The sequence below is a fragment of the Panthera tigris genome, chromosome A2, assembly GCF_018350195.1.
Source record: "Panthera tigris isolate Pti1 chromosome A2, P.tigris_Pti1_mat1.1, whole genome shotgun sequence".
Taxonomy (NCBI): domain Eukaryota; kingdom Metazoa; phylum Chordata; class Mammalia; order Carnivora; family Felidae; genus Panthera; species Panthera tigris.
The window spans coordinates 139732666-139758226 of record NC_056661.1 but is presented as its reverse complement, the minus strand read 5'-3'; the positions used below and the strand labels follow the sequence as shown (position 1 = coordinate 139758226).

At 37.4% G+C, this 25561-nt stretch overlaps 1 protein-coding gene across 4 annotated transcripts; it reads right to left on the bottom strand.

Annotated features, from left to right (window-relative positions):
- Positions 1-16482: 16482 nt before the first annotated feature.
- LOC102964157 (hyaluronidase-4-like) lies at positions 16483-24867 on the bottom strand. 4 transcript variants are annotated; one of them, XM_042977415.1, is made up of 5 exons: positions 24707-24867; positions 23059-24010; positions 19365-19454; positions 19198-19291; positions 17348-17432 (listed from the first exon to the last, which is right to left on the bottom strand). In XM_042977415.1, the coding sequence occupies exons 2-5, from the start codon at positions 23977-23979 to the stop codon at positions 17374-17376; spliced, it is 1164 nt and encodes a 387-aa protein (XP_042833349.1). In that variant the 5' UTR covers positions 23980-24010; positions 24707-24867; the 3' UTR covers positions 17348-17373. The 4 variants fall into 4 exon arrangements, with proteins under 4 accessions (XP_042833347.1, XP_042833348.1, XP_007089254.1 ...); XM_042977413.1 differs by lacking the exon at positions 19198-19291 and having other exon boundaries at positions 16483-17432; positions 24696-24867; XM_007089192.2 differs by lacking the exon at positions 19198-19291 and having other exon boundaries at positions 16484-17432.
- Positions 24868-25561: the final 694 nt, after the last annotated feature.

The window sequence follows — 25561 nt, the reverse complement described above, 5'->3', positions numbered from 1 at the left end:
CAGAAATTCCGGCGTCCATAAATGGCCTCTCAGGGGCATTCGGAACCTGCTATCCATGGTGTTGGTGTTAAGTGGCAGGATTGTCCTTATGGGACAGCACTTCTCTGCTCGTCAGTGAGGTTTTGTTTTGGTTCGTTACAACCAGGAAGTCTGGCTGACGGAGGTTTTTTTCCATGGAATCTGTGGCTTTTGAGTATTTCCGTCCGCAAAGCGGTGTGCTGCATATTGTATGTAATTATCATTTTTAGCCGCTAGATGTCACCAGCTAAACCGTATAGCATTTGTGAGACCTAGGACACTGAGGCAAGCCAAAATTTAAAATGATTTATGAAAAATAGAAAACCTGAACAGACCAGTTACTAAAATAATGTGTAAAACTTTATTCAAAGACGTTTAAGAAGTGCTAAGTAAATGGATATAAGCAAAATATCAGTTTGGGGGCACCTAGGTATCTCAGTCAGTTGAGCTACCTGACTTTTGGCTCAGGGCAAGATCTCTCAGTTGGTGGGTTCGAGCCTCTCATCAGGATCCCTGTTGTCAGTGCAAAGCCCACTTCAGATCCTCTGACCCTCTCTTTCTCTGCACCTCCCCCACTCACACTGTCTCTCTCAAAAATAAAAAATAAACATTAAAATATGTGTGTATATATATGTATATATATATAAGTTTTTAAGAATTATGGAGGTATTTTCTTCATCTGTGAATTGAATAAATATGTGTTCCTCCACAACACGAAGATGGATAAGATTGCTTATCTTAGTAACTTGAAATATGTCACACTGAAGGTATAAATTCTTATTTGAAGAGAACAGTATTTTCAAGAGGATATAATTTTATGCATACAACAAGAATCGTGGTCCTTTAAAATGTCCCTTTTCTTTGATTTTTTATTATATTCTGCCTTAGGATAAGAAAAATGGATTTACTTGCATATGTGTTCATTAATAGGGGAGAAAAAGCTTTTATTTAAACATAAAATTCAGCTCATGTTAGAGAAGGCTATAAATGTATACCAAAAAAAAGTGTATATATATATATATATACACACACACACACACACACACACATATATATATATATATATATACACAACCTATCAGAACACTCACTTTCTGCTTTGGGTTTTATTCAAAACATAGCTTTCCACTGATTATTGTTTCCCCTTTGGTCAGCCCCCTCATTACTGCCTGCAAATCTTCACCCATTCATTACAAAGTTACCAAGTTATTCTTTTCTCCTTATCCTGGAACATTATTATTCCCCTTATTCTGGTTACTGGAAGGTACACGCTCCATGGCAGGTGGCAGGCCAAACTCCGAATCAAATGTACGGATTATACAACAAATACGGGCAAGGTAAGTAAGGAAAGTTCAGTGCCTGTGTCTTCTGCTTGCTGTATGTGTCAGCTTTCTGCTTCCCACGCAGGCAGGTCACGGTGCTGGTACACCCTCTGTCACTCTCCTAATTAAACATGGCTTTCTGGGAGGAGATCCCTTCACCTGGCACCTCTGGAAAGTTTTTTGGTCCCCTGCCCCCATTATGCAGCCATTGGCTGCCTGCTTACCCACCCTTTCACCAGGGAACCTACGCACGCCTTCCCTCCCAACATGCCCTTTGCTTCAGAACTCCTCTGGACCCCCTTTAGTTCATCCTGCCCGTGCCACCCAAATCCCCACTGAGCTCTACCTGTATCTCGACCAGTCATGACAGCGTAACAGTCTGTGCAATTACCCACCCTTAACCATGAGTCACCAACAGCAACCTTCCTTTTCTTTCTTCCTCCCCCCTCTTGCAATCTACCCAGAAAGGTCTGCTTCTTTAAGCACATCTCTAATTGCTGGAATTTTAGGAAGAGTTGGCAAGATATTTGGGGTGGGGATGAGTGAGGAGTGTCACTTGGACTTCTCCCCTAAATTTTATCACCAGTTTTCTCTTCATAGGAACAGGGTTTGTTCTGGGAACATGTATGAAGAACTGGTTCCCTTCCTTCCACAGGGAAACTTCTGCGAAGACATTTTGAAGGCCCCTGAACAAATGATTCCCAGCAGAGTGGCACATCCCTGAAAACTTGAGGGTAATGGGAGGTGGTTTTCTCCTCAGACCCGTGCCCTGCTGGAGAGAAGAGCCATAGTGAGGAAGGTTTAGCTGAAACTACTCTGACTCAGCTTCGCAGTTCTGCTCTTCTTAGCCCACTAAAGGAGAATGTGAAAAAATAACAGAAAAGTGGGGACCGCCTTATATCAAGCAGGCCTCAACCCTTACCTCATTATGGTTCCCCCATCCTGACAGTGAAGGATGGTGAAGAAGGGGGGGGGGCCTTGAGAGAGACAGGCGTGCCATGTGCAGATACAAGAGTCTGCAGAGAAGTTTCTATCCTCCATTTACTATTTCCCCTCTCACTCCTTCCCCACAAAAGTTTAGTTGCTTGTGACACATTAAAAAAAAAAAAAAAAGCAACATCCAGATTTCAGAAACTGGAGGCACTTAGAACTATGTCGTGTTATTCCCCTATTAGACAAACAATTTCACAGAATACCGACCTCACACAAGTTTAATCTCAGACTGTAATAAAATGAGACAGAGCAAGGCCACTTTTTCATTTTGTCCAAGCACACATAAAAACAAGGTCACTGTGCAACCCATAAAATATCAGACATCCTTCTCTCCTGTTGCCGGAATGGCTGCTATTCCTTACCCAAGTATGGATATGTGCTTGCTTTCTGACAACATCCAATATGGAGAAAATCTCCATTTTCTTAGACCTTCTGCCAGGTCACTCAGCTAAATCCTGAGTTCTGTCATAGGATCTTGCTGACAACCCTCTTACTGAGCAACCTCACAGTTTCTCATGCTGGGCATTTTCCCTTGCTGGAACCCGTAATAAACCCAACCCAGTTAACTATAGGTGCGTTCCCAGCAGTCTTCGGGGCATTGACACCTGTGTAAAGACACTACTGAGCATTCGGGAAATTTTTATTGAGCACCTTCTATAAACCAGGTTCCCACCCTAAGTCCTAGGAATACTGATCAAAGCAAACAAAAACCCCTGCCCTACAAGGCTTGAATCTTTGCAGGGGAGACAGACAATAAACAAGATGAGTAAATAAAGTAGATAGTACCTTGGAAGGTGGTAACGGCAGAGAAAAAAATAAAGCAGGATTCATTTTAGATGGGAAGGCTTCACTGATCTGAAAGAGAAAAGGAGTAAGCCTGGAAGTTTGGGAAAGCATGGGAGGAACACAAATGCAAAGGCCCTGAAGCAGGAGGATCTCTGCCCTGTTTGAAAAACTTCAAACAACCCGGTGACTGGATAAAAGAGAGAGGTAAGAGACAGGGTCTTGTAGGGCCTTGTTGGGACTCTGGCTTTCACTCTACGTGTGATGGGAAAGAATTAGAAAGTTTTGAGAGAAGAACGACCTGGTCTGAACTGGGCTTAACTGGATTCCTCTGGCTGCTGTGTTGAGGCCAGCCTGAAAGGGAAAGGGCACAAGAGAGAAGCAGCAGAAGCCGATAAGGAGACTCTTGGAATAATCCGGAACACAGATGAATGTCGTGGAATCCAGATATTCGGAAGTTCACGGTGTTTTTAATGATCGCCACAATGAAAACTAATAATATTATAAATCTATAAATTAATCCTGCTAGTTTGCATTTAATTGTGATTGCAACTCCAAATTCTAAATAGAGGGGAATACTCTGGGAATGCTTTGAAAAACATACACACCCATCCAGTAATGTATTTGTGAAAGGAATTAATTTTCCAAATCTACAACTCTTCTTTTTTTCATGATATTGAGATTTTTTTTATCAAAACCTTTAAGGTGCCAAGTGTCTGCCTCTAAATCCATAAGGTTTAAAAAGGTATCCTCAAAGTCCTAATCCCTAAATGGGGATCCCAATGAACCCCGTTTTTTTGGAAATTTAAAAATGCAATGTTTTATTTCCAAACCTTTGAGGAAAGGGTTGGCCAAAGTGATATTTTGCTAATAATAGAACTATAAGCATAAATATTTATCAGAATGGAAGCTACAGCACAGCCACTGAGTTCAAAGCTGTACCCTCATCTCTGCAGAACTAATTGTTAATCTGCTTTTAATAAAAGCTTATTAAAGCAAACGCCAATAATAGGCTTCTGTTTTTCCCTCTGAAGGATGTTCCTGCCTTAGTCTGATTGTCAACTGGTGTCTTATCCTGATGGTTCTTAAATTCTTCTCATGAAATATCAACATTGTGAAAATTGGCTGTTCCAGCAGGAGAAAAAATACACTTTGATGGATAGAAGTTTCTCAATTAAGTTTTTCCCCTACATTTTTCTTAAAAACTCAGTGCCATTGATTTAAATAGAATCCACTCTATGATGATATCCTTTAAGTCCCACAATTCATCATTAGGTACTGAGTTTTATTATAACTCTATTTTGTGTTACATCAAAGAGCACTGATGTCCCTCCGTCTGAACAAAATTTAAAACTACTGGACTATCTTGATTGTATAAAACCACTTCCCTTCTCTTCCCTCATTTCCTAAAAGATAAACTTAAGTTTTGTGAGTATATAAAAATGACTATTTCAGTGTCACTCTTGCTCATGGAAAATTCGCTCTTCAGTGGGAAAGGCCACATTTTTTTATGAAGCAAGAACAATTTGCATTTTATGAAATGTTATCTGAAAGAGAGTATAATTGTCCTTATGCAAGAGTGTATATACTTAGTCTTTGTCAAAAAGTATTACTTTCCTTTAGGACTTGAAATTTCTTGCAGCCAAGATCAACAGCTTTCTTGGAAAAGCACACAAAGTCTCAGGACCACGTTTTGCGTAAAATGTTCCCTCTGTCAACCTGTTTTTAACTAAGCTCCTTAAAATAACATTAGGTTAATTTGAATCTTCAGCTTTCTAATTAATGTTTGCGAACAGTAAATCAATCTAGTGGTCTGTGAAATGTTACATAAGTCCTTTCAATGTCCATAGTCAAGATGATAACTTACAACACCCCCTTCCTCCAAGATATGACCCAAGTCATTGACTGGAAGAACTGGGATATTAGGCAGGGTAAACAAACAGAAACTAGCTGAGGCAGAACCCCAGGCCTGGGGACAGGAGCCATACTTACACAGGAGAGTTTGACCTGGATTCTTCACATACTAGGTCTGAATGTCAGGGCACAAGATTGGAGTGGAAGCTGCAGGCATGTGAGACACCAAAGGTTGTAGTCAGATCACAATATTTTAATTTAATTTAATGGCTTAATTTTATATCCTGCCTGAGTTGTGACAGGAATGTCTTGGAAACTAAGGTTGGACTGGCTTTTTTACAAATGGCACCCATCTCTCTGTATAGCATACATATTTTAACAAGGTAAAAATCTGAGCAAGGTAAAATGTGCAGTACTTTCTTAGTACTCAAACTATATACATATACATGTATACATATATACATATGTATATATGTATACAAACTATATACATATACATGTATATGTATACATGTATATGTATATGAGTGTCTGGAGGGACACTCAAGGATTAATTACGTTGCTTGTCTCCAGAAAGGAGAGCTGGTGGCTGAGAGGAAAAAGTGGATGATATTTCTTTGAGTGGCAACTTCTGAGATTCTTGTCCTATGTTGATGAAGCAGTTATTCAAAACCATTATTTGAATCAAAAAATAATAGAGTTCTCTTGAAACAAAAAAAAAGAAGAAGATATAAACTGATTCTGATTATAGGGAATCAGGCATGGCTTCCTGAAAAGTTAACATCTGAGTTGGATTTTATTACATAGATCATTTTTTTTATCAAGTTATTTGAGAAAAGGTATGCTTTTCTGAAATCTGGCAAGAAAAGCCCTTTTTAGGAAATAAGAAAGTCCCCTCCCCCCTTTATTTGTAGTTGAAGTAAACACCATCAGCCAACACTTTAAGTTACCACTGTATACTGACATGTGGGTATTAAGAGCTAATTATAGCTTGGTTAATTATCTATGGTAAAGAAAAACTAATGGTGGTTAATGGTTTAGTAGATGTTCAGTAGAAACACAGAAGATTGGCTTGAAGAAATTGATTAGTAGTATTACGCACCACAAAATGCTGTGCACAATATGAGTACATTATTTCTTGCAAGTGGAAAAAGATGCTATAGAGAAATAGGACTTCTCTGATTGTAAACAGTGCAAAACTCCAGTCACAACCATAAAAGTACTTGGAGGGACTGAATATGAAAAAGATGCTTTGGTTCTTCTTCTTTCCTTGACTATGTTGTAGTTTTGGGAAATTATCCAACCTAATTATAAATAACTCAGGAGGGTGGATTTTACCTATTCAACTTCAGATCATTTTTCCTTGGATTTCTTAAGCACTTTAATTCCATTGTATTTTATCCAGTTATACCTTTCTGACAAAGCTTAAATTCTGACAGTTTTTTTTCTAATTCTTCAAATGTTCCTGGCATTATTTTTATTCCTTTTTATTCTTCCTCACACTTCTCTCTAATAAATACTTTCTCAAATCTTACTGCTTTTACAAAATTTTGTCCAACTATCCTTTTGGGCTATTTTACAACACAAAATAAGGACATTTCAGAGGTCGTATAACAGAAGCCAGTATGAAGCAGAGCTCAAAATCTTAGACTCCAGGGCTAGTTACCATTATCAACACACTAGAACAAGTTTCATTGTCTGTCATATTCAGTTTTTACTATTGTTGTTTCAATTAGTCTTTCCAATGTGTCACAATACTGTCTTTTGGGGGGATGATGATGACGAATAATGATTGTATATTATAAATCCAAACACAGTATAGATGTCTGTTTTCTGCTTATGAGCTACATAAAGTGTCGGCTGTTGAAAATTAAAATTATGAACTTAAATTCTAATCCTTAAAATTTATGAATATGGGATGGAATCTTGCCCACCACCCCTCCCCTCATGCCTCTCTGCAACTCTGTAACCCTCTTGCTGACATTGCCACACAGGACAGATTTTCTGCCCAAGATCTCTCTGAATTGAATTGCTCTCTGGACTTCTCACCGCTGTGGTCTGATCTCCTGGCACTCAACTGAATCACACCTGAGTTTGTAGTGCCCACTGACATGGCAACTAATGTTTCCTACCTGAAATATCTCCATCAACCTTTGGTAAACCTGAACACAAACTGTCAAACTCATTAAAATTAAGCTATCTAAAAAGATTGTGGCACATGAGGAAAGCAAGAGCTTGTGAAATCATGTTTGCATGTATTTTTCTTTACTCTTTAGGTTTGGATCTTGTATGATCAGCTATGTAGCTATCTCTTATCTTCTTCCAAGGCACTAGGCTTTCACTACAGATACACCTGCTGGATGATGATGAAACTCTTGATGTTGCAATGGGCTGTGCCAGTTAGGCTAATCTCCATCAGGTTTAAGTAACAGATAGTATGTAGTAATTATTGTGCAACCAAGTGGATTATGCTTTGTTTCCTAAAAAAATAATAACAAACTGTTGAAACACCAAATACAGTATCTAACTAATCAATAATTTGCATGCATTTTAAACAGATCATTAGAGAATGTGTCCTCTACTTTGGTTATCCATTCACATGATATGAGAACTGTGTTACATTTGGATATTGGTAAAGAAAGTTGAGTTTCTGCATTAATGGTAGTTAATGATAAATTGATACTTTTTCATACAAAGATTTTTTAATTTTTTAAAAATAAGTTTATTTAATGAAAGCCATCAATTGCTATCTAATTTTGCAAACCATATAACTTGAAAATGTTTGGAAATAGATTTTCATTTCCAAATGTAACCTTGAAAGGGTCTCCTATTACAATGAGGAAATTCAGAAATGTTCCAATTGCAGGTTCTGGGTTGGACTAAGGATCAAGTGAGGTTGTTCTGGAATGCCTATGACAGAGGTAGAGCAATTCCAACCAATTCTTGAGCCACCCAGTATAATAGGTCTAAGAAATAGAGCTCCTTGAAGAGTGAGATGTGTTGTTTTCAAATATTCTTGATAAGATGGAACATGGAACTCATTTATTTGGACCAATTATGGGCACTGGGCCTGTGCTCACTTAAAAGACTTCATTCTGTGAAAAAAAGACAACTGGAAACTGTTCCTGTCAGAAATTCGCAGCATCTACACTTCTATTATACGTTGAAAAATTCAAGGAATGTGCTACCCTAAGGAGACTGACAGTTCAACAAACAAGTAATTATAGATGATGATGTAAGTATAACTTTACTGAACTTGATGAAGCTTTTTCCGAGAAAGAACCAGGTTCACAAAGTTTATTGCTAAGAAAATATGGTAGGTATCATAACTCTCAAAAAATCGTAAAGAATATGAACTCTGAATCTCTGCACATGAATTTTTTATAACTTGTTATTTTCTAAAGTTTTTTTTTAACTTTTTCCATTTAGCATCTTTTCAACTCTTTTCTCATGACTCCACTTAAATGTTAAAAATCTGTGAATACTTCAACATGATATCTTCCCTCCATCATCAAACTGGATTATGATTTACAAACTAGGCTGAAATAAATCAACATCAGTATCTAGATTCAGGAACTGGCAAAGAGGTTAGAGATACCAAATTTTATTACACTATGTTATTCAGCTCATAATTCTTCAAATCTTTTATCTTACCTTTGATATATGTAGCCAGTGAAGTAGACAAATTTTTTCTTCATCATTAGGAAATTTCTTGACTTTAAAGCTTTCTCTCTCTACATTAAATGGTTTATGATTTATCTTTCTTATATTGTTTTGGTACTTGTTCTTTCTTTTCTGGAAAATCTAAATCTGTCTATCTATGTGTATACCCTTTGCCCAATTACTAAGAGATTTCCTTATTGGAAATATCTTTTGATTATCATCTCTAAGTATTCATTCTCTTTATCAGTATTTGGAAAGAAAAAACCTATTTATATGAAAAAATCCATTTTCTGAACCCTTTTAAATGTCATATATTTCCTTAAAACTGAATTCTTTTTCCAAATAAGTTCTCTAATACTGCCCATCAGTGTAGATACGATAACAATGGAACAGATCTTTAAAAATATCCTTCACTAAAAACTATGCAAAAATAAAATCTTTAAAAAATAAAATAAAATAAAATCTTTATCCAATAAAGAAATGCTCTTATAGTCTAAATAAAACCATTTAGGTATATAAAGTTAGCTTGAGGAATCCTTCACAGCTATCAGTTATAAAAAAATATTAAAACTGTAGCTCAGTCATAAAGCCATACATTCCTGTGCCTTATTTACAGTTAGTTTTCTAATCTACTCTGAGGAACACATTCTGATGCTATTGTGAGTTAAGTATTAGGTTATGATAACCCAACATATTGCAAAAAGGTGCTTTTCAAAGAAATTATGCATGTAGAGGAGAAATGAAGCAAGCCTTGAATAGTCATTAACACGACAATCATTTTCAAAAACAAATGTATAATAAAAAACTAACTGAAATTTAACTTATAACTGTCAGTGACAAATGTATTTTGTACAGTGTTAGGTTCGTAAAAGCAAGCTCACATTTTGAAAGGTACAATATTTGAAAAGTAAAGTTAGGCCAGAAAAGAAATTGGGGTATTCCAAGAAATAAAACAAAATTAGTTTTCTTCTAAGTCCCCTAAGAAAGCATACTTTTAAAAACAGTCCTTAAATTTTTTCCAACAGAACAAAAAGTATATTTTACCTTTGCTTTTGTTTGCTGCTGGCCCTTTAGTCACCTGATGCCAAGCAGAGGTTGAGTGGCAAAGGATGCCTGTGGTGGCTCAGAGAAACATGTCATTACAGGGGTGACTCAGTCCTCCAAGTTAAACTGGAGGGTTGCATTAAATCTCTTTATAACCAAACTCAGACTGTCTTAAAAGCATATTGGTATAAATGACCATTGCTTTCTGAAAATACCCAACTTAAATTCACTGACTTAAGAAGGAAGAGAAGAACCTTTGATTGAAACTTTAGTTGGAAAATAGAGAGGTAAAGAAAACTATACTTAAAAGATTTCCAGATTAAAGAGAAAATAGGAGATCAAGTGCTTTGTGTACTACAATGTATATTATTTAAAAAATAGATTCTAATGGGCTGTCTTTGATCATAATGGAATAATTAACTCTTGGTAAGTCATTAACTATCATCCTGAGTAAATATAACATGAATTTACTAGAACAAATGGTTCAAGATGATGCACTAAGCACATATATTTACTGCATCATTTTCAGCATATGTCCTTAGAAAAAAAATATTATATGGGGCATCTGGGTGGCTCAGTTAAGCGTCTGACTTCAGCTCACATCATGATCTCACAGTTTGTGAGTTCAAGCCCCACATCGGAATCTGTGCTGACAGCTCAGAGCCTGGAGCCTGCCTCGGATTCTGTGTCTCCCTCTCTCTCTGCCCCTCCCCTACTCCTGCTCTCTCTCTCTCAAAATTAAATAAACATTAAAAAAATAATAATAATAAAGAAAGAAAAAATATCGCATAAAGCTGAAAACAAGAAATGGTGACATGACCCAAAGGCTGAAAACAGATTGAATTGAATCAGAAATTTAAATTGAAAGAAAAAAAATAGTAGAAAGTTATTGCGGAGGTGTGAGCTGTTCCTTCCATTGGAGAGAGAAACCCTAAGTACAGTGACAACAGATCCAAAAAAAGAAGCATGTTGAGGACTAATTATCAGAGCAATCAATAAAATATTTCTTCCAGTATAGCAGAACTGGTGAGGCCACTCAACTTCCCAGACTATGTAGACTTTATTTTTTTAGGTTTGTTTGTTTGAGTGATCTCTACACCCAATGTGGGGCTTGAACTCACAATCTTGAGATCAAGACTCGCATGCTCTTCCAAAGGAACTAGCCAGGCACCCCTTGACCCCAGGACATTTAAAATCAAAGAAAGATCTTCCTAGGAAGGTTTCAGAGTTTGGCAATTGGACCAAATACAAAAGCAGAGCCGACTGGTCTCCGCAGTGGGCATGGAGGGGATAAAAAAAGGAAAGGCTGCTCAACCCAAGAAGAATTACATTCCTCTTTCATGTTAAGTTTCTCCTTACTTTGATCATTGTGAGGGTCTACCAACCTGCCTGTTTTCTTTTCACATGCTCCAGATGGCATCTGACTTGTCAACATGCCTTAGCCCCTTTAACTGTCTGCATACAGTCCACCCTCCCATTCAACCTAAGAACCCTGTTGAGTAAATATGTCCAAACACACACGGAGAGGGGAAATCCCTATGACAGTCTTTCAGTTGCTCTGGTCCTTCATGAATATAAATAGATGATCAAAGACCACCAAACATTTGATACACATGAACAATATGAAATTAATAAAAGGAACAATTGATCTTAGGGAAAGTAGAACAGAATAAAGTGTATAAGGAGAGCAAAAATTAAAAAAAAATCTAATTGGGGCGCCTGGGTGGCTCAGTTTGTTGAGCTTCCGACTTTGGCTCAGGTCATGATCTTCCGGTTTGCGAGTTCGAACCCCGCATTGGGCTCTGTGCTGACAGCTCAGAGCCTGGAGCCTGCTTCGGATTCTGTGTTTCCCTCTCTCTCTGCCCCTCCCCCACTCACACTTTGTCTCTCTCTTCCTTCAAAAATAAACATTAAAAAAAAATTTTTTTTTAATCTAATTGACATTCTCAGAGAGATCCAGGAAGCTACCAAATACACAAACCAAAACAAGGCTGCTATGAAAAAGGAGCAATTTCATTACAGACACACAAAAAAAGAGTTCTTTGGAATTAAAAATTTGAGTGTCAAAATATGATGAAAATTAAACTAGTATCCTAGAAGAAAAGGTGAGTGAATCTATAATACAAAGAAAAAAGACAAAGACTTAGAATACACGAAAGGAAAACAACATTGAGTACAGATCTAGAACTAAGATCCATCTAATAGTAATTTCATAAGTGGATAGAAGAGTATGGAAGAAAGGAAGCCACCGAAAAATAATGAAAGAAAATTATCCTGAGCTGAAGGTGAGACTCTAAAAGAGAAAGCTAAAAATAAAGAATATATCCAATTTAAAATAAAGATAATGGGGCGCCTGGGTGGCTCAATCGGTTAAGCGGCCGACTTCGGCTCAGGTCATGATCTCGCGGTCCGTGAGTTTGAGCCCCGCGTCAGGCTCTGTGCTGACAGCTCGGAGCCTGGAACCTGTTTCAGATTCTGTGTCTCCCTCTCTCTGAGTCTCCCCCATTCATGCTCTGTCTCTCTCTGTCTCAATAAACGTTAAAAAAAATTTTTTTAAATAAAGATGATGACAAAAATTTATTAAGACCCAGTATAATTATGACATTCTGCTTCTGATTGTGAGGTGAAACAATTAAGAAAGTGGGGGAAAAACAAGTGTCTGATCAAAAAATTGTGTCCAAATAAAAGATACTGTGATTTTTTAACAATTAATGGGAGGTAAGACATAACACTGCTCTAATCAGACAAAGGGTCATTGTTTAGGCAATTCAGTAGAGGGATGGTCACTTTCAGGGTTTCTAACAGTGACTACTAACCATCTTGGAAAACATATTTCATTTACTAATGTGATTTATAGAATTTATACGCTGTTTTGCTCACAGATGTATCCTTTATTAATGTCTCTTAGAGCATTATAGCGCAGGAATAGAGTTTAAGTTTTGATCTTTTATAAGAAAAATAGATGGGGCACCTGGGTGGCTCAGTCGGTTGAGCGACCAACTTCGGCTCAGGTCATGATCTCATGGTTTGTGAGTTCAAGCCCCGTGTCGGGCTCTGTGCTGACAGCTCAGAGCCTGGAGCCTGCTTCTGATTCTGTGTCTCCCTCTCTCTCTGTCCCTCCCCTGCTCATGCTCTGTCTCTGTCTCAGAAATAAATAAATATAAAAAAAAATTAAGACCTAAATGTGAGACAAGAACCCATCAAAATCCTACAGTAGAAAATGGGCAGCAATATCTTCAACCTAGGCTGCAGCAACTTCTTATTTGACATGTCTCTAGAGCCAAGGGAAATAAAAAGAAAAATGAGCTATTGGAATCTCATCATGATAAAGAGCCTCCGCACAGCAAAGGAAACAACAAAACTAAAAGGCAACCGATGGAATGGAAAAAGATATTTGCAAATGACATATAAGATGAAGAATTTACCAAACTCAACACCCCAAAAAACAAATAATCCAGTGAAGAAATGGGCAGAAGATATGAACAGACACTTTTCCAAAGAAGACATCCAGATGACTAACAGGCACATGAAAAGATGCTCAACATCACTCATCATCAGGGAAGTACAAATCAAAAACCACAATGAGATACCACCTCACACCCATCAGAATGGCTAAAATTAACAGCTCAGGAAACAACAGATGTTGGCAAGGATGCAGAAAAGGGAGAACCCTCTTCTCAGCGTTTGTGGGAATACAAACACTGATACTCTGTGCAGATACTCTGGAAAACAGTATGGAGGTGATCAAAAAATTAAAAATAGAACTACCTTACAACCCAGCAATTGCATTACTAGGAATTTATCCCAAGGATACAAAAGTGCTGATTCAAGGGGCACAGGCACCCCAATGTTTATAGCGGTACTATCAACAATAGCCAAATTATGGAAAGGGCCCAATGTCCATCGACCGATGAATGGATAAAGAAGATAAGGTATACACACACACACACACACACACACACACACAATGGAATACCACTCGGTGATAAAAAAAGAATGAAATGCTGTCATTTGCAACAACGTGGATAGAAATAGAGGGTATTATGCTAAGTGAAATAAGTCAGTCAGAGACATTTGATTTCACTCATATTTGGAATTTGAGAAACTCAACAGATGAGCATAGGAGAAGGGAAGGAAAAATAAGATAAAAACAGAGAGGTAAGCAAACCAAAAGAAACTCTTTTTAAATTATTTTTTTTAATTTAAATCCAAGTTAGTTAACGTATAGTGTAATCATGATTTCAAGAATAGAATCTAGTGATTCACCACTTACATATAACACCCAGTGTTCATCCCAACAAATGCCCTCCTTAATGCCCCTCACTCATTTAGCCCATCCCCCCCTACCCAACACCCTGGCAGCGACGCTCAGTTTGTTCTCTGTATTTAAGCATAAGAGACTCTTTCTTAAATATGGAGAACAAACTGAAGGCTTCTGGAGGGGAAGTGGGGTGGAGGGATGGGTTAAATGGGTGATGGGCATTTACTAGGGCACTTTTCAGGAAGAGCACAGGGTGTCTTATGTAATAGATGAATCATTGGGTTCTACTCCTGAAGCCAAGACAACACTGTATGTCAACTAACTTGAATTTAAATTTAAAAAAAAGAAGAAGAAGAAAAATAGAGGTGTGCCTATTTGTCTTTGGATCAGACATGATTGATGACTTCCCATTTTTATGAGACAGTTGACAAAGTGTTATAGTCTGGAAAACCCAAATTATGCAAGCCAAAATAAATTACAACAAAATTAAATGTTTTTCCTAATCTGTTTTAACTTGTGCAGATTTTTTTTTTTTTTACAAAATAAAGTTTTGAAGAATCGGCTATTAGAAATGTGGTAGTTTCTTGAGTTTTAGTTTCTTTTGCTATTAAATTTAAGTGACATAAAGTGTAATGTTTTTTATTAAGAATAAAATGATTATCTGTGGGTTCTAGGATTGGGATGTTTCCTATTTTCTTCCAGGTATTTTCTATATGTTTTCCCTTTTTATCTCATCTACCTTAATTCTTCTTCTTATGCCCTAATTATTTTGGAGGCACTGCAAATTTAAACAATAGAGACCAGTGATGTGTGTCCTATACTTGATGCAGTCACTGGTTAGTGGGTAAAATTGGCTATACCTCTCGTTCTCTCCGTATCTTATTTTCTTCATTTTCAAATGGTGATATTTATTAATGTATGCCTTTTCCTTCTTTAATGGAATTCATTGCCTATCAAAACCCGGATATCATAAAGATGAAAAACTTATCACTAAAGGATAAGAGCCATCCCTTTTCCTTATCAGGGCTTAGTGCCACCTTGAATAGTTGTAAAAATCATTTCTTGTTCAGGCACAAGAATTCAATTACTGTAATGTCAGCCTTGGTGCAGCAGGATACCAACAAAATAGAGGAATTTAGCAAATAGCCCTAAATTTAACTTACTCTATTTCACTGCCTCTTTACTTCTCCTGAAAGTGAATGAATGAATAAATGCACAAACAAGTGAAGTCTGAATCTGAGTGTGATCTATCCATCCACACTCTTTATGTACACCAAGATGAAGTGCGTGTGAAAGTGCAATATTTGGAGAGCGTCAGACAGAAAAATATTTTCTCTCAGCTAAGGGAAATAGTACTTGGGATACTATAACCCATTTTGTTTATGAAAGAAATTGGTCTGGATTGTAACGAGGTCAGCCCAAGTAACCACGTAGATTTTTCTTTTTTCAAAAAAAATTTTTGAACATTTATTTGTTTTGAGAGAGAGAGAGTGAGCACAAGCAGGGGAGGGGCAGAGAGAGAGGGAGAGAACGAATCTGCACTGTGAGCATAGAGCCCGACGTGGGACTTGATCTCAAGAACTGTGAGATCATGACCTGAGCCTAAACCAAGAGCTAGACACTTAGCCAACTGAACCACCCAGACACCCCAACCCCATGAATTTTTCAAATGACTTACCATGCATTGAGAACTGAAGGGAAATGAATTGCTTAGATACAGTATACTTTACTAAACCAACAAATATCAAATCAAAGAATTTCCTATATGAATTCCATTTTATGGGAATCTAACAGGGCTTACCTTCCGATAAGGATGATTGCCAAATCAATTACTAAGAGCCCTAGTGATATTTCTCATAAAATTGAACCCTACAGCATTCAGTATAGATTCCCTTTTGCCCTATGACTTAGTATCCTGGGTTCACTTGAATTTTTTAGAAATTCCCAATCCATGGAACACAAAAGCTAGAACATAATGGTTGCTTCTTTAGCTCCCATGTTATTGTCTGTTCCATATCCCATATGACCTTACTACAAATTTTCCAATTTGTTATACATTATTGGAGTTCTCAATAACATTGTAGCAATATCGATCTAATCCTAATAGATACTCTTATTTCTATCCAATTTAAGTGTGTATTTATTTTTTTTAATGTAGATATTATATCTTATTTGACTGGCTTTCCTCCAGAAGTTTCTCATTAATTATTAATAAAAAAAAAAAAGGAAGTACCTTCGCTCAGACTCTTAGTTCAAATAAACTTAATGACCTGTCTCTCCATTCCGTTTGCTTTTCTTCCTGCATCAGTCACACTGGCCTTCCTGATGTCCTGAAACACTCCAGATCTGCTCCCATTTACAGGTTTTGTTGTTGTTGTTGTTGTTGTTTTGTTGTTGTTGTTGTTGTTGTTGTTTTAATGTTTGTTTATTTTTGAGAGAAGAGAGAGCACTCGAGCAGGGAAGGGGCAGGGAGAGAGAGAGAGACAAAGGATCCCAAGCGGGCTCTGTGTTGACAACAGAGAGCCCAATGGGGCGTGAGATCTTGACCTGAACCAAAGTCAGACGCTTAACTGACTGAGCCACCAAAGTGCCTTGAAAGGTTTTTGTCTTTACTCTTTCCTATTCCGCATTCCAAGGTCGCTTCGCTCTTCTCAGATGTATTTGCCAACTCCTTCTTCTGCCTTCAGGCCATCTCATCAAGGGGCTTATTTGTCTACTCTATATATAATTTTCCATGCTCCCTGACACCCCCTAATCCATTCACCCTGCTTTACTCTTTTCCATAGCACTTATCACCATTTGATATATACGTATTTATTTATTGTTCAATTTCTTACAAGAATCTAAGCTCCCCAAGGTCAGGGACTTTTGTGTGTTCACTTCCTTATCACATGTGCCCAGCATGAACTAAGCACCCAATAAACAATCACTCTATCCAGGAATGGAACCAATGATCACTTAAAAAATATATATATTTTTTTTTTACTTTAAAGCCAATAAATATTTAGAAGTAGATTAAAGGGGAAAAAAGCAGCATTTTCTACTTTTCAGTATTTCAAGGAAAAATTGGCATTGCAATAGGGGGTAACAAAATTCAACAGAATGATAAATAAGGTCATGCTGAGAAACACTGAAAATTTAAAGTTAGTCATAGGAGCCTTATTCTTCTCTCTCAAGAGATCTGAAGAGTGTTGCCGGCAGGATTCCCCATGCCAGCCGTAATAACAGTGACACACAAACCCGTTCTTCATGACCTTTACTGTCTTCAGTTTATCGGCTGGAGAAATGACGAATCTGAAACTCTTATTTAGGATGTATTTCTTAGCGCTGCTTTCAGGCATATGCAGATAGGCGGAGGACTCAGGTGCTTTTCGGACACACCTTCCATTATTGTTACATAGGCTTTGACTGCAGAATTTGGCTGCAGATGTCACATTAACTGCATAATGGCCCAATGGCCCTTGGATAGACTTTTGCACGGTTAAGCAGGCCTTCTGTAATAAAACAGAGATGCATTTAGATCACTCTTGAAATGTGGTTCTTTTATACAGGTGGTATTAATACTTGGAGTTTTGTATTTGGTAAGGCTGAGGAGGAAGATCATCAGCATTAATATGGTATGGTTATTTTAAATTTAACTTTAATTGTGAAATATCTTCAACACTGATACTTAATATGCAGAAACATTGTAGGTCAGACTTTGCTAAGACTGCGTATAGCTATACCCTCGCTGGAAGCATTCACCCCATCTCCTTGCTTTAAATAGAACTCCAGATGTGTATCTCCCAGGCTTTATCCCTGAACCAATTGCATAGCCACCTACTGATGTGACGTCTCCACCTGCATGTCTCATAAGCATCTCAAACTTAACACATTCCAATCTGATCTCCTGATCCTCTTCCCAGACTGCAACTCTGGCGGCCTTCCCCATCTGAGCATATGCCAGCCTCTGCTTTCCAATGCCTGAGGAGCAGAGCCCTGGGGGTGCAAGTTGCGTGCAAGGCGGGAGGGTGTCTCTAACCAAACGCCAGCGACCCCTCATGCAAGAAAGAGACAGTACCTATGTGGCAGTTGTTTGGGAAGAACTTCAAAAGACAAAAATCATCATAAATGCCCCAAATCAATAAAAATTACATTGCCCACTTTGTCTCCTTTCCGACCCAGTCTCCCACACCCATCTTTAAAGCAAATGAACAGAGGACTTGCCCCATACTTCTCTTCCCCATACCTAAGACCTAAGCTTGCGGTGTGGGGAGGAGGTGTAGGAAATGTTTACCCACATAATAATAGCAAACATGTACTTGGCACGTACCATGTGAGACATATACTATTATTTCCCCCATTTTACAGATAAAGAAATTGTAAAGTCGATGACTTGCTCAAGGTCACATGGCTAGTAAGTGACAAAACATGAGCCCTGGACCCCAAACGACCCAACTTCACGTCTCCTGCTCTTAACAGCCCCATCGTCCTAACTCATTCCGTGCCAAATGATGTTTGGCTGTTTTTGTATGTTGGAGACTGGATGTTTTAATAACCAAAAATGAGACTATCTGTTAATACCTGGAAGTGAGGAAAAGCTGTGGTTCAGAGTTTTCACTTAGGCAATGTAACAGGCGACCAATAGACCATGCGAAAAGTCGGTTGTGAAAAATAATAGTTATTTTGTGTATGCATTACTAACAAGAGCAGATTGTTAATACATATATTTTTCCTCCCATGAGCATTTCTATCATGGAGAAAATGGCAATAAAATACCATTTTTAGAAAAATCTATCCTCTTTAGTATGGATGAAAAATACTTATTTTTTAAATTTATTATTTATATCTTTCTCACATATAGATTGTATCATTGCATCTACTGATCCCTGCAGAGTAGGCTTTATTTCAGTATCTTTTTTTTTTAATGTTTATTTATTTTTGAGAGAGAGAGAGAGACAGAGTGTGAGCAGGGGAGGAGAAGACAGACAGGGAGACACAGAATCCAAAGCAGGCTCCAGGCTCTGAGCTGTCAGCACAGAGCCCCATGTGGGGCTCGAATCCACCAGCCGTGAGATCATGACCTGAGCTGAAGTCGGACGCCCAACCGACTGAGCCACCCAGATGCCCCTCTTTTTTTTTTTTTTTTTTTTAAGATGGAGAAACTGAGACTCAGGTGAATTAACTTGCCTAAGAGTATACTTCTAGAATGTAAAAATAGAATTCTCCTTTAGGGCTGTCTGATTCAAAAACGTGTGCTCTTTCCACACTACTACTTACCACGGTGGCTGCTACAGAGTAGGTGTTCAAACAGTGTTCGTCCCCATACTCTTTGAACTTCATTAGAGTCATCTGAGCAAATAACCATTCGGCTCTAATGTGAAAAATGAAAGCAAAAACAGTATCTAGAAAATGCTCAAGATGCTGACGGAGAGATCACTGCTTACCTTTGAATCAGAGTATTCGTATCCTCCCCACAGTATTATTCCTGCCGCTCCCAATGCGGCACTCTCGCCAATTGTATGTACTAAATCTTCCTAAAAAAGAGACGTATCACAAGTAGTTTCTGCCAAACTTAGTCATTGACATTTCAGTGATAAGACTTAACCCATCAATTGTGGTAAAAAACACATCGATAATGTGATCCTTGTTTCTGAAACAGAGCACTGTAGAGAATTATTAGAAAAGGCAATTCTGCCTTGGTGACTTTCTTTTATTTGATAAATATTTATGATGTTCCAGACAATATACTAGACACTAAGAATGTAAAAATGGAATGGATTCTAGTTCCTGTCCTCAAGGAAGCACTTTAGTGTGATGGTTGAGACAGACATAAAGACAACTAATTATAATTTGCTGGAACTCTCAACTCTGATGTTATACTACCTCTAACCACTAAACAATAATAATTTAAAAAAAAAGAACAAAGTTTGCTGTGATAAAAAAAATCAAGTCAGTATAGTATAACAAATTAAGTTCTATATTGGCCTATTAGACATATAGATTAGAGGTACTGCTTAATGCTACATAGAAGAGTCTGGAAAATCTTTCTTCAGGAGGTGAGATTTCAGATATGTCTTTTGAAATGAGTACAAATTCATAAGATAGATTAGAGAGAGCAGAATTTGGTGTACAGTAGAAGAATAAGGGCAGAGGTTCACATGTAGAAAAGAAACATAGTCCACCCAGAGAACTGCTATAACTCCTATGGTAAAGCACAGGGGACTGGGGAAGAAGGGAAGGCATCTGAATCTTTGTATATAAATAGGATCTAAATACAAAGTCTTTTAGGCTATTTTAAATTATTAGGACTTGACTACAAAAAAAGTTTTAGTACTGGAAAGCCACCAATTTGCAACTTTGATAGATTCTTTTGGCTGTCACATAACACATGTATTGGAAGGGGAAGCCAAGAAGATAGCAAGGGGCATCCATTAGGAGATGATGGACACTGCTCAATGAGAAATAATGAGGGTCTCAACAAAGGCCATGTCGGTCCTTGCAAAGCAGAGGGGCAGACTGAAGAGTGATTTGGATGGATACCTATTAGATAATGAAAAGAGAAAGGAGCTTGACTCTCAAGCTGGGTGACTAAGTAGATTATAATTCACCAAGGCAAGAAACGGAGGAGGTTATGTTCATGTTTATAGACCAAGAGCAAAGGAACAGGGAATAAAGGAGGATGAAACAGAGAGATGATAGATGAAGGAACCTACATTCTTCCCTTCCCTCCGAGGTGTGGAGAGCCAGAGATCCAGTGCAAAGACACAGTATTCAAAAACAAGGTTGAGAAGATGACCACGCCACAGCAAAACTTCCCTGCATTACGGAAAACCTCCAGTAACACTAGTGCTTGTGGTCTGCAATTTATCTAGGTAATACCAATAGAAAGGAAATCATCCTTCTATTATAATGCACTCTTATACTAATATCACATTCCTTAAATATAAATCAAGTCGCTCACTTAAATTGAGACACCTCTGAAAGAATATATCAAGCAAAGCTGATATTTTAAATTATTTCATTGAAAAGTTATGTTATATAGACAATAGGTAAGAAAGACCCATCTCATTTTTTGATATGTGAAGGCAACAGGATAGGATTAAAATGCTTCAATATAGGGGGACCTGTGTGGCTCAGTCGGTTGAGTGTCCAACTCTTGATTGTGGCTCAGATCACAATCCCAGGGTGGTGGGATAGAGCCCTGCTTAAGATTCTCTCTCTCTCCCCATCTGCCCCGCTCTATAGCTTTTGATGAGTCGAGTATGTGGTCTATTGATTTCCAAAGTAGAGCTCAGAGATGATACGTAGCCCATAATTTATGGCAGATGTCTAATAGTACAAAAATGGGACAGTTATGAAAAAGACTTTTATTAAAATGTGGTTCATCTCATTCTCTCATTTTCTATCAAGAGAAACTACCTCACTGTATGGACTATTATCAGTTTCTACTACTATTATTATTGATAACATATCATGTCTGACACATTGTAGTCACTCAATAAATAATTTTGGAATGAATAAATGTAACCTAGTCTTTTCCCAAAAGGATTTGAGAAAGTGACATGATTCGAAAGATCTGTTACTTGAGGAATATCTTATCAAGAAGACTGCTAGGTATGACTGATGTCTTCAAATACCTGAAGAACTGACTTTTCAAAGAAGGATTTGATTTATTCTAGGTTACACCAGAAGGTAGAATTAGACTTAATGATGTGAATTATCCAGGGGCAGAGTAGTCTCAACATACTCAAGAACTTTCTGGGAATTAACATCGTCCCAAAACGGCAATTTTTCTTCTGGAATAGGGAGAGCCCATCAAAAAGTGTTGAAGCAGAGGCCAGATAAGAAAGAATCCATGTTTGGGTCAGAGGTGGATTAGATAACTCTGAAATCTTCCAACTTTTTGTCAAGACGCTAATACTCTTTTCCTCCTAAACATATTGAATAAACAACCCATTACTGAGTAATCCTCAACGATGTAAATGTCAAGTCTAATCAATAGCGTTTGGGTCAATAGATTTTATTCTAAAATATTTGAGGAATAATTGATACTGCTTTTAAATGCCCTCATCTCAAACATAAGTGGTCTAATAAGATGAGCTGTGTATTGTCTATCCAATGGCCCTGTGTCTGTATTGGGCACTGGAATCACAGAAATGTGAGCCACAGGTATGGCTGGAGATTTAAGGGTTTTCTTATCTAGTCATCTACCCAGTGATTGAATCCCTACAATAATGTCCTATCTAAATGACGATCTAGCTAAAGCTTGAACACTTCCAAGTGTCTGCAAACTCATTATCTTCCAAACAAGCTCATTCCCACCTCTTTGTTCTTCCTACTTTGTGTTATTTCTAAGGCAATGTCTGTTTGCATAAACCACTTTTAATGCCTTGATATTAGCCACTAGATCACATTGTAGACTCTTAAATATAAAATTAATAGAATCTATGTTATTTTCAGTGAACTTAATTAAAACATAAAAATGAAATATAACAAAAACTATAATTGATTAATACTTTACCCAAGCTTTATTCTATACCTTTTAGATTTGCAAAATTGGTGCTACTCTTTTATATTAAAAAGCTGATTCTGAAATTGCTCCACGGTTAAAATTAATCTGTTACATCATTTAACTCAAGCTTGACAACTATTCTACAGGAAAACCCTGAAAATGCTAAGCTGATAAGAGTCATCATCCAAAAAACTAGGTAAACATCATGGGGCACCTGGGTAGCTCAGTTGGTTAAGTGTCAGACTTCAGCTCAGATCATGATCTCACAGTTAGTGAGCCTGTGCCCCACATCGGCTCTCTGCTATCAGCATAGAGCCTGCTTTGGATCCTCTCTCTGCCCCCTGCCTCCCTCTCCCTGCCCCCTGCCTCCCTCAAAAATAAATAAACATTTGAAAATACATACATACATACATACATACACACATAAAAACTAAGTAAACATCTAATTGTCAGTGATATTGTTTCAGAACTGGATTGACATTTGAAGAAATATGTACCTTTAATAATAAAATAGTGTTCTGTTATTAAGGGAAAATAATTACCCTAAAACATTTTTTTTCACAGATTTTGTATACTCATTGTACCAAATTTCCATTTTTTAGGTGAGTGACTATACTTTTTCTTACCTGTGACAAAGCTTCAAGACTATGCAAATAAAATGGTCTGGAAAAAATAAAAACTGGCAAAATATAGTCATGTCTAGCCATCTCAGCGATCCTTATGGCTTCCCTAACTCGATAATGAACAAATTTCAAAGCATTTAAACTTGACTTCAATATTTTATCCAAATATATTGACGTATAAAGTGCTGTACTTTTTTCCCATAGCCACTGGAGTTGGTCATTGCGGGAAATTTCATCATTTGGGCATTTACCTGTGTAGATCTGTGGGTTTGTCCTATAATCATAATTGTAGCAGTCTGGGTAGAGATAAAAGCCCCATAAACACTTTGGTCTCATTTCTAAAGCCAATGTGAGAGTGGTGTTCATAAAACTCCTTCCAGCACTTTCGAATTCCTGTTGGGCAATTGTTTTCACTTTCATTTCTGACCAATCAGGATGGCGGTTTCTAGTGAAGGCTAAGGAGTGGTTTTTATATATTATTCTCTTGCCCCAATTTCTATCCCATTGGGGTTTCCAGCTTTCCCAGTCAATGACAACAAGACCTTCCGATCTCCACCAAGAGACAACTTTTGCAATGTCATCAGCTGTCTTCCTGAGGTGTTTAGAAAGACTCATATTCTGTGGTATCCCTCCATTAAAGGGTTTTCCATCTTGAGAGAAATAAGGATAATACCCTAATTCATTTGGATAAAATATGGCAATTGTTGACCCCCTCTGAGTCTCTACAGGATTTGCTATAATATTAAATAATGGGAGATTCAAATCCACGTTGAAGAAATGTTGACACTGCATCGTTGGGGCAGCCCAGAACATGTTGAAAGGTTGGTTCTTGATCACTGGGGGCAGTACTGGTTTGAGGACTGAATGAGTGAACTTGATCAAGGGCAACAACACTCCCGACCATGCCATCCACAGGTTATACATGGCTTGTAGTTTTCACCATTACAGCAGTCTCCTTAAAAACAAGAAGAGGAAAAAAATCAGACACAATGGAGTCAAATGTCCCTTTAGTTTTACACTACACAGGGAGTAGCAAATGAAGTAAGCTCACAATGGTGTTCAAGCTGTTCTTTAAATGGTAGAACAATTTCTTTTTAAGACTTATAATGTCTATTGCTCTCTAGGATTAATTTATAGTTTCATTTGAACCAAGGGAAGAAAAATGAGGCTTTTTTAAAAAAAACACTGAAAACATGAAAACAAAATCCAGTGAATAAAAACTAAAGTAAAAGTTTTCACACATATTCTCAGCTATGCCAACTCTACATGCTAGATGTTCTGGCTTTAATTTCCTATTATTCTGACTACATTGATCTACACCATCCTGTACAGACGTAACTTTGGTTGTAAGGGGAGCCAGGAATGGATTGCCCTATCTCCTTATTGATTACTGGCAAAGTGACCAAGGACATGCCCTGTTGAAAATTAACAAATGTTGATATTTTAACAAATATTAACTAGAATAAAAGAAATAACAAATGATACCAGCAGTAAGCAATACCTTGCTTGCTATTGGAAATGCACTGGCCTCAAAGATGTGTTTGTCCGTTTGTTTATCCATTGGTTTTGCTTCATTTTGTCTATTTGTAAAAGATAGCAATCACCTTTGAAATTAGCATAGGCTAAAATAGAAAACATACATGGCATTTACCTGCTGTTGATTATGGATTCGGTGCTATCTTCTCTCAGGTATATAAAGAAGCCTAAAAACCTATTAGTTCTTTAACTTCATGGTTTTCTCTTGAAGAAATTGGGCTGTATTTTCACCAGTTAAATCTCAAACGAAACCTGGCTCTCTAAACCCCTTCTAAATAGTCAGTTGACCAAAAACTGCCAAAGAATCTTCCCAGAATACAAGGACTGCCTAATAAATGATGCATTCCAGCCAATGAGATCTCATTCTGCAAGCAGCAGAGTTGAAGTTATATATCCAAATTATTTTATCATGTACATATTTTTTTATATAAAGGAATCACAAATTTTTCTCTGATGTAATTAAACTCAGTATCTTTTTGAGAGTCATATGTTACTTCTTGTGTAGTTCTTGCTGTCTTTATTTAATATATTAAACACAAGAAATGTTACCAGCCAAAATCATGTGTTAACTCATAAAATCGCACCCTAAGATTGTAAAGACTTTGGCATTATCTTGGTCCCTAGTATGCATTTTATAATGAACTTCTACTACAGTAACAAAATTATGCATTATTAAACAGTGTGAATTTTTAAATATAATTAATTGTTTCTTCATAATGCTTACTGAGATTTTATTCCATTTTCTAGCCATTTTTATCATTCAGAATATAAATCTGACCTAAATTTATTTATTTATTTATACATACATACATACATACATACATACACATGCATACACACACTTTGGCTTTTGTTCATTGAATTTGTAGTGCGCTGACAACACAGACTCCATCTTTGGCCCGCCATCTTGTTCATGCCTATGCAATGACCTCCCTTGGGGCTACGTGTTCCAGGCCCCATGGATGCTAAT

What these genes read in the sequence shown, in the direction of transcription:
- LOC102964157 (XM_042977413.1), bottom strand. Translation starts at nt 23,979, where the DNA reads ATGTATAACCTGTGGATGGCATGGTCGGGAGTGTTGTTGCCCTTGATC. An exon ending in GTCTTGAAGCTTTGTCACAG is followed by an intron (nt 19,455 to 23,058) that starts GTAAGAAAAAGT and finishes TCTCTTTTTTAG; the next exon opens with GAAGATTTAGTACATACAAT. An exon ending in ACGAATACTCTGATTCAAAG is followed by an intron (nt 17,433 to 19,364) that starts GTAAGCAGTGAT and finishes GTTTTATTACAG; the next exon opens with AAGGCCTGCTTAACCGTGCA.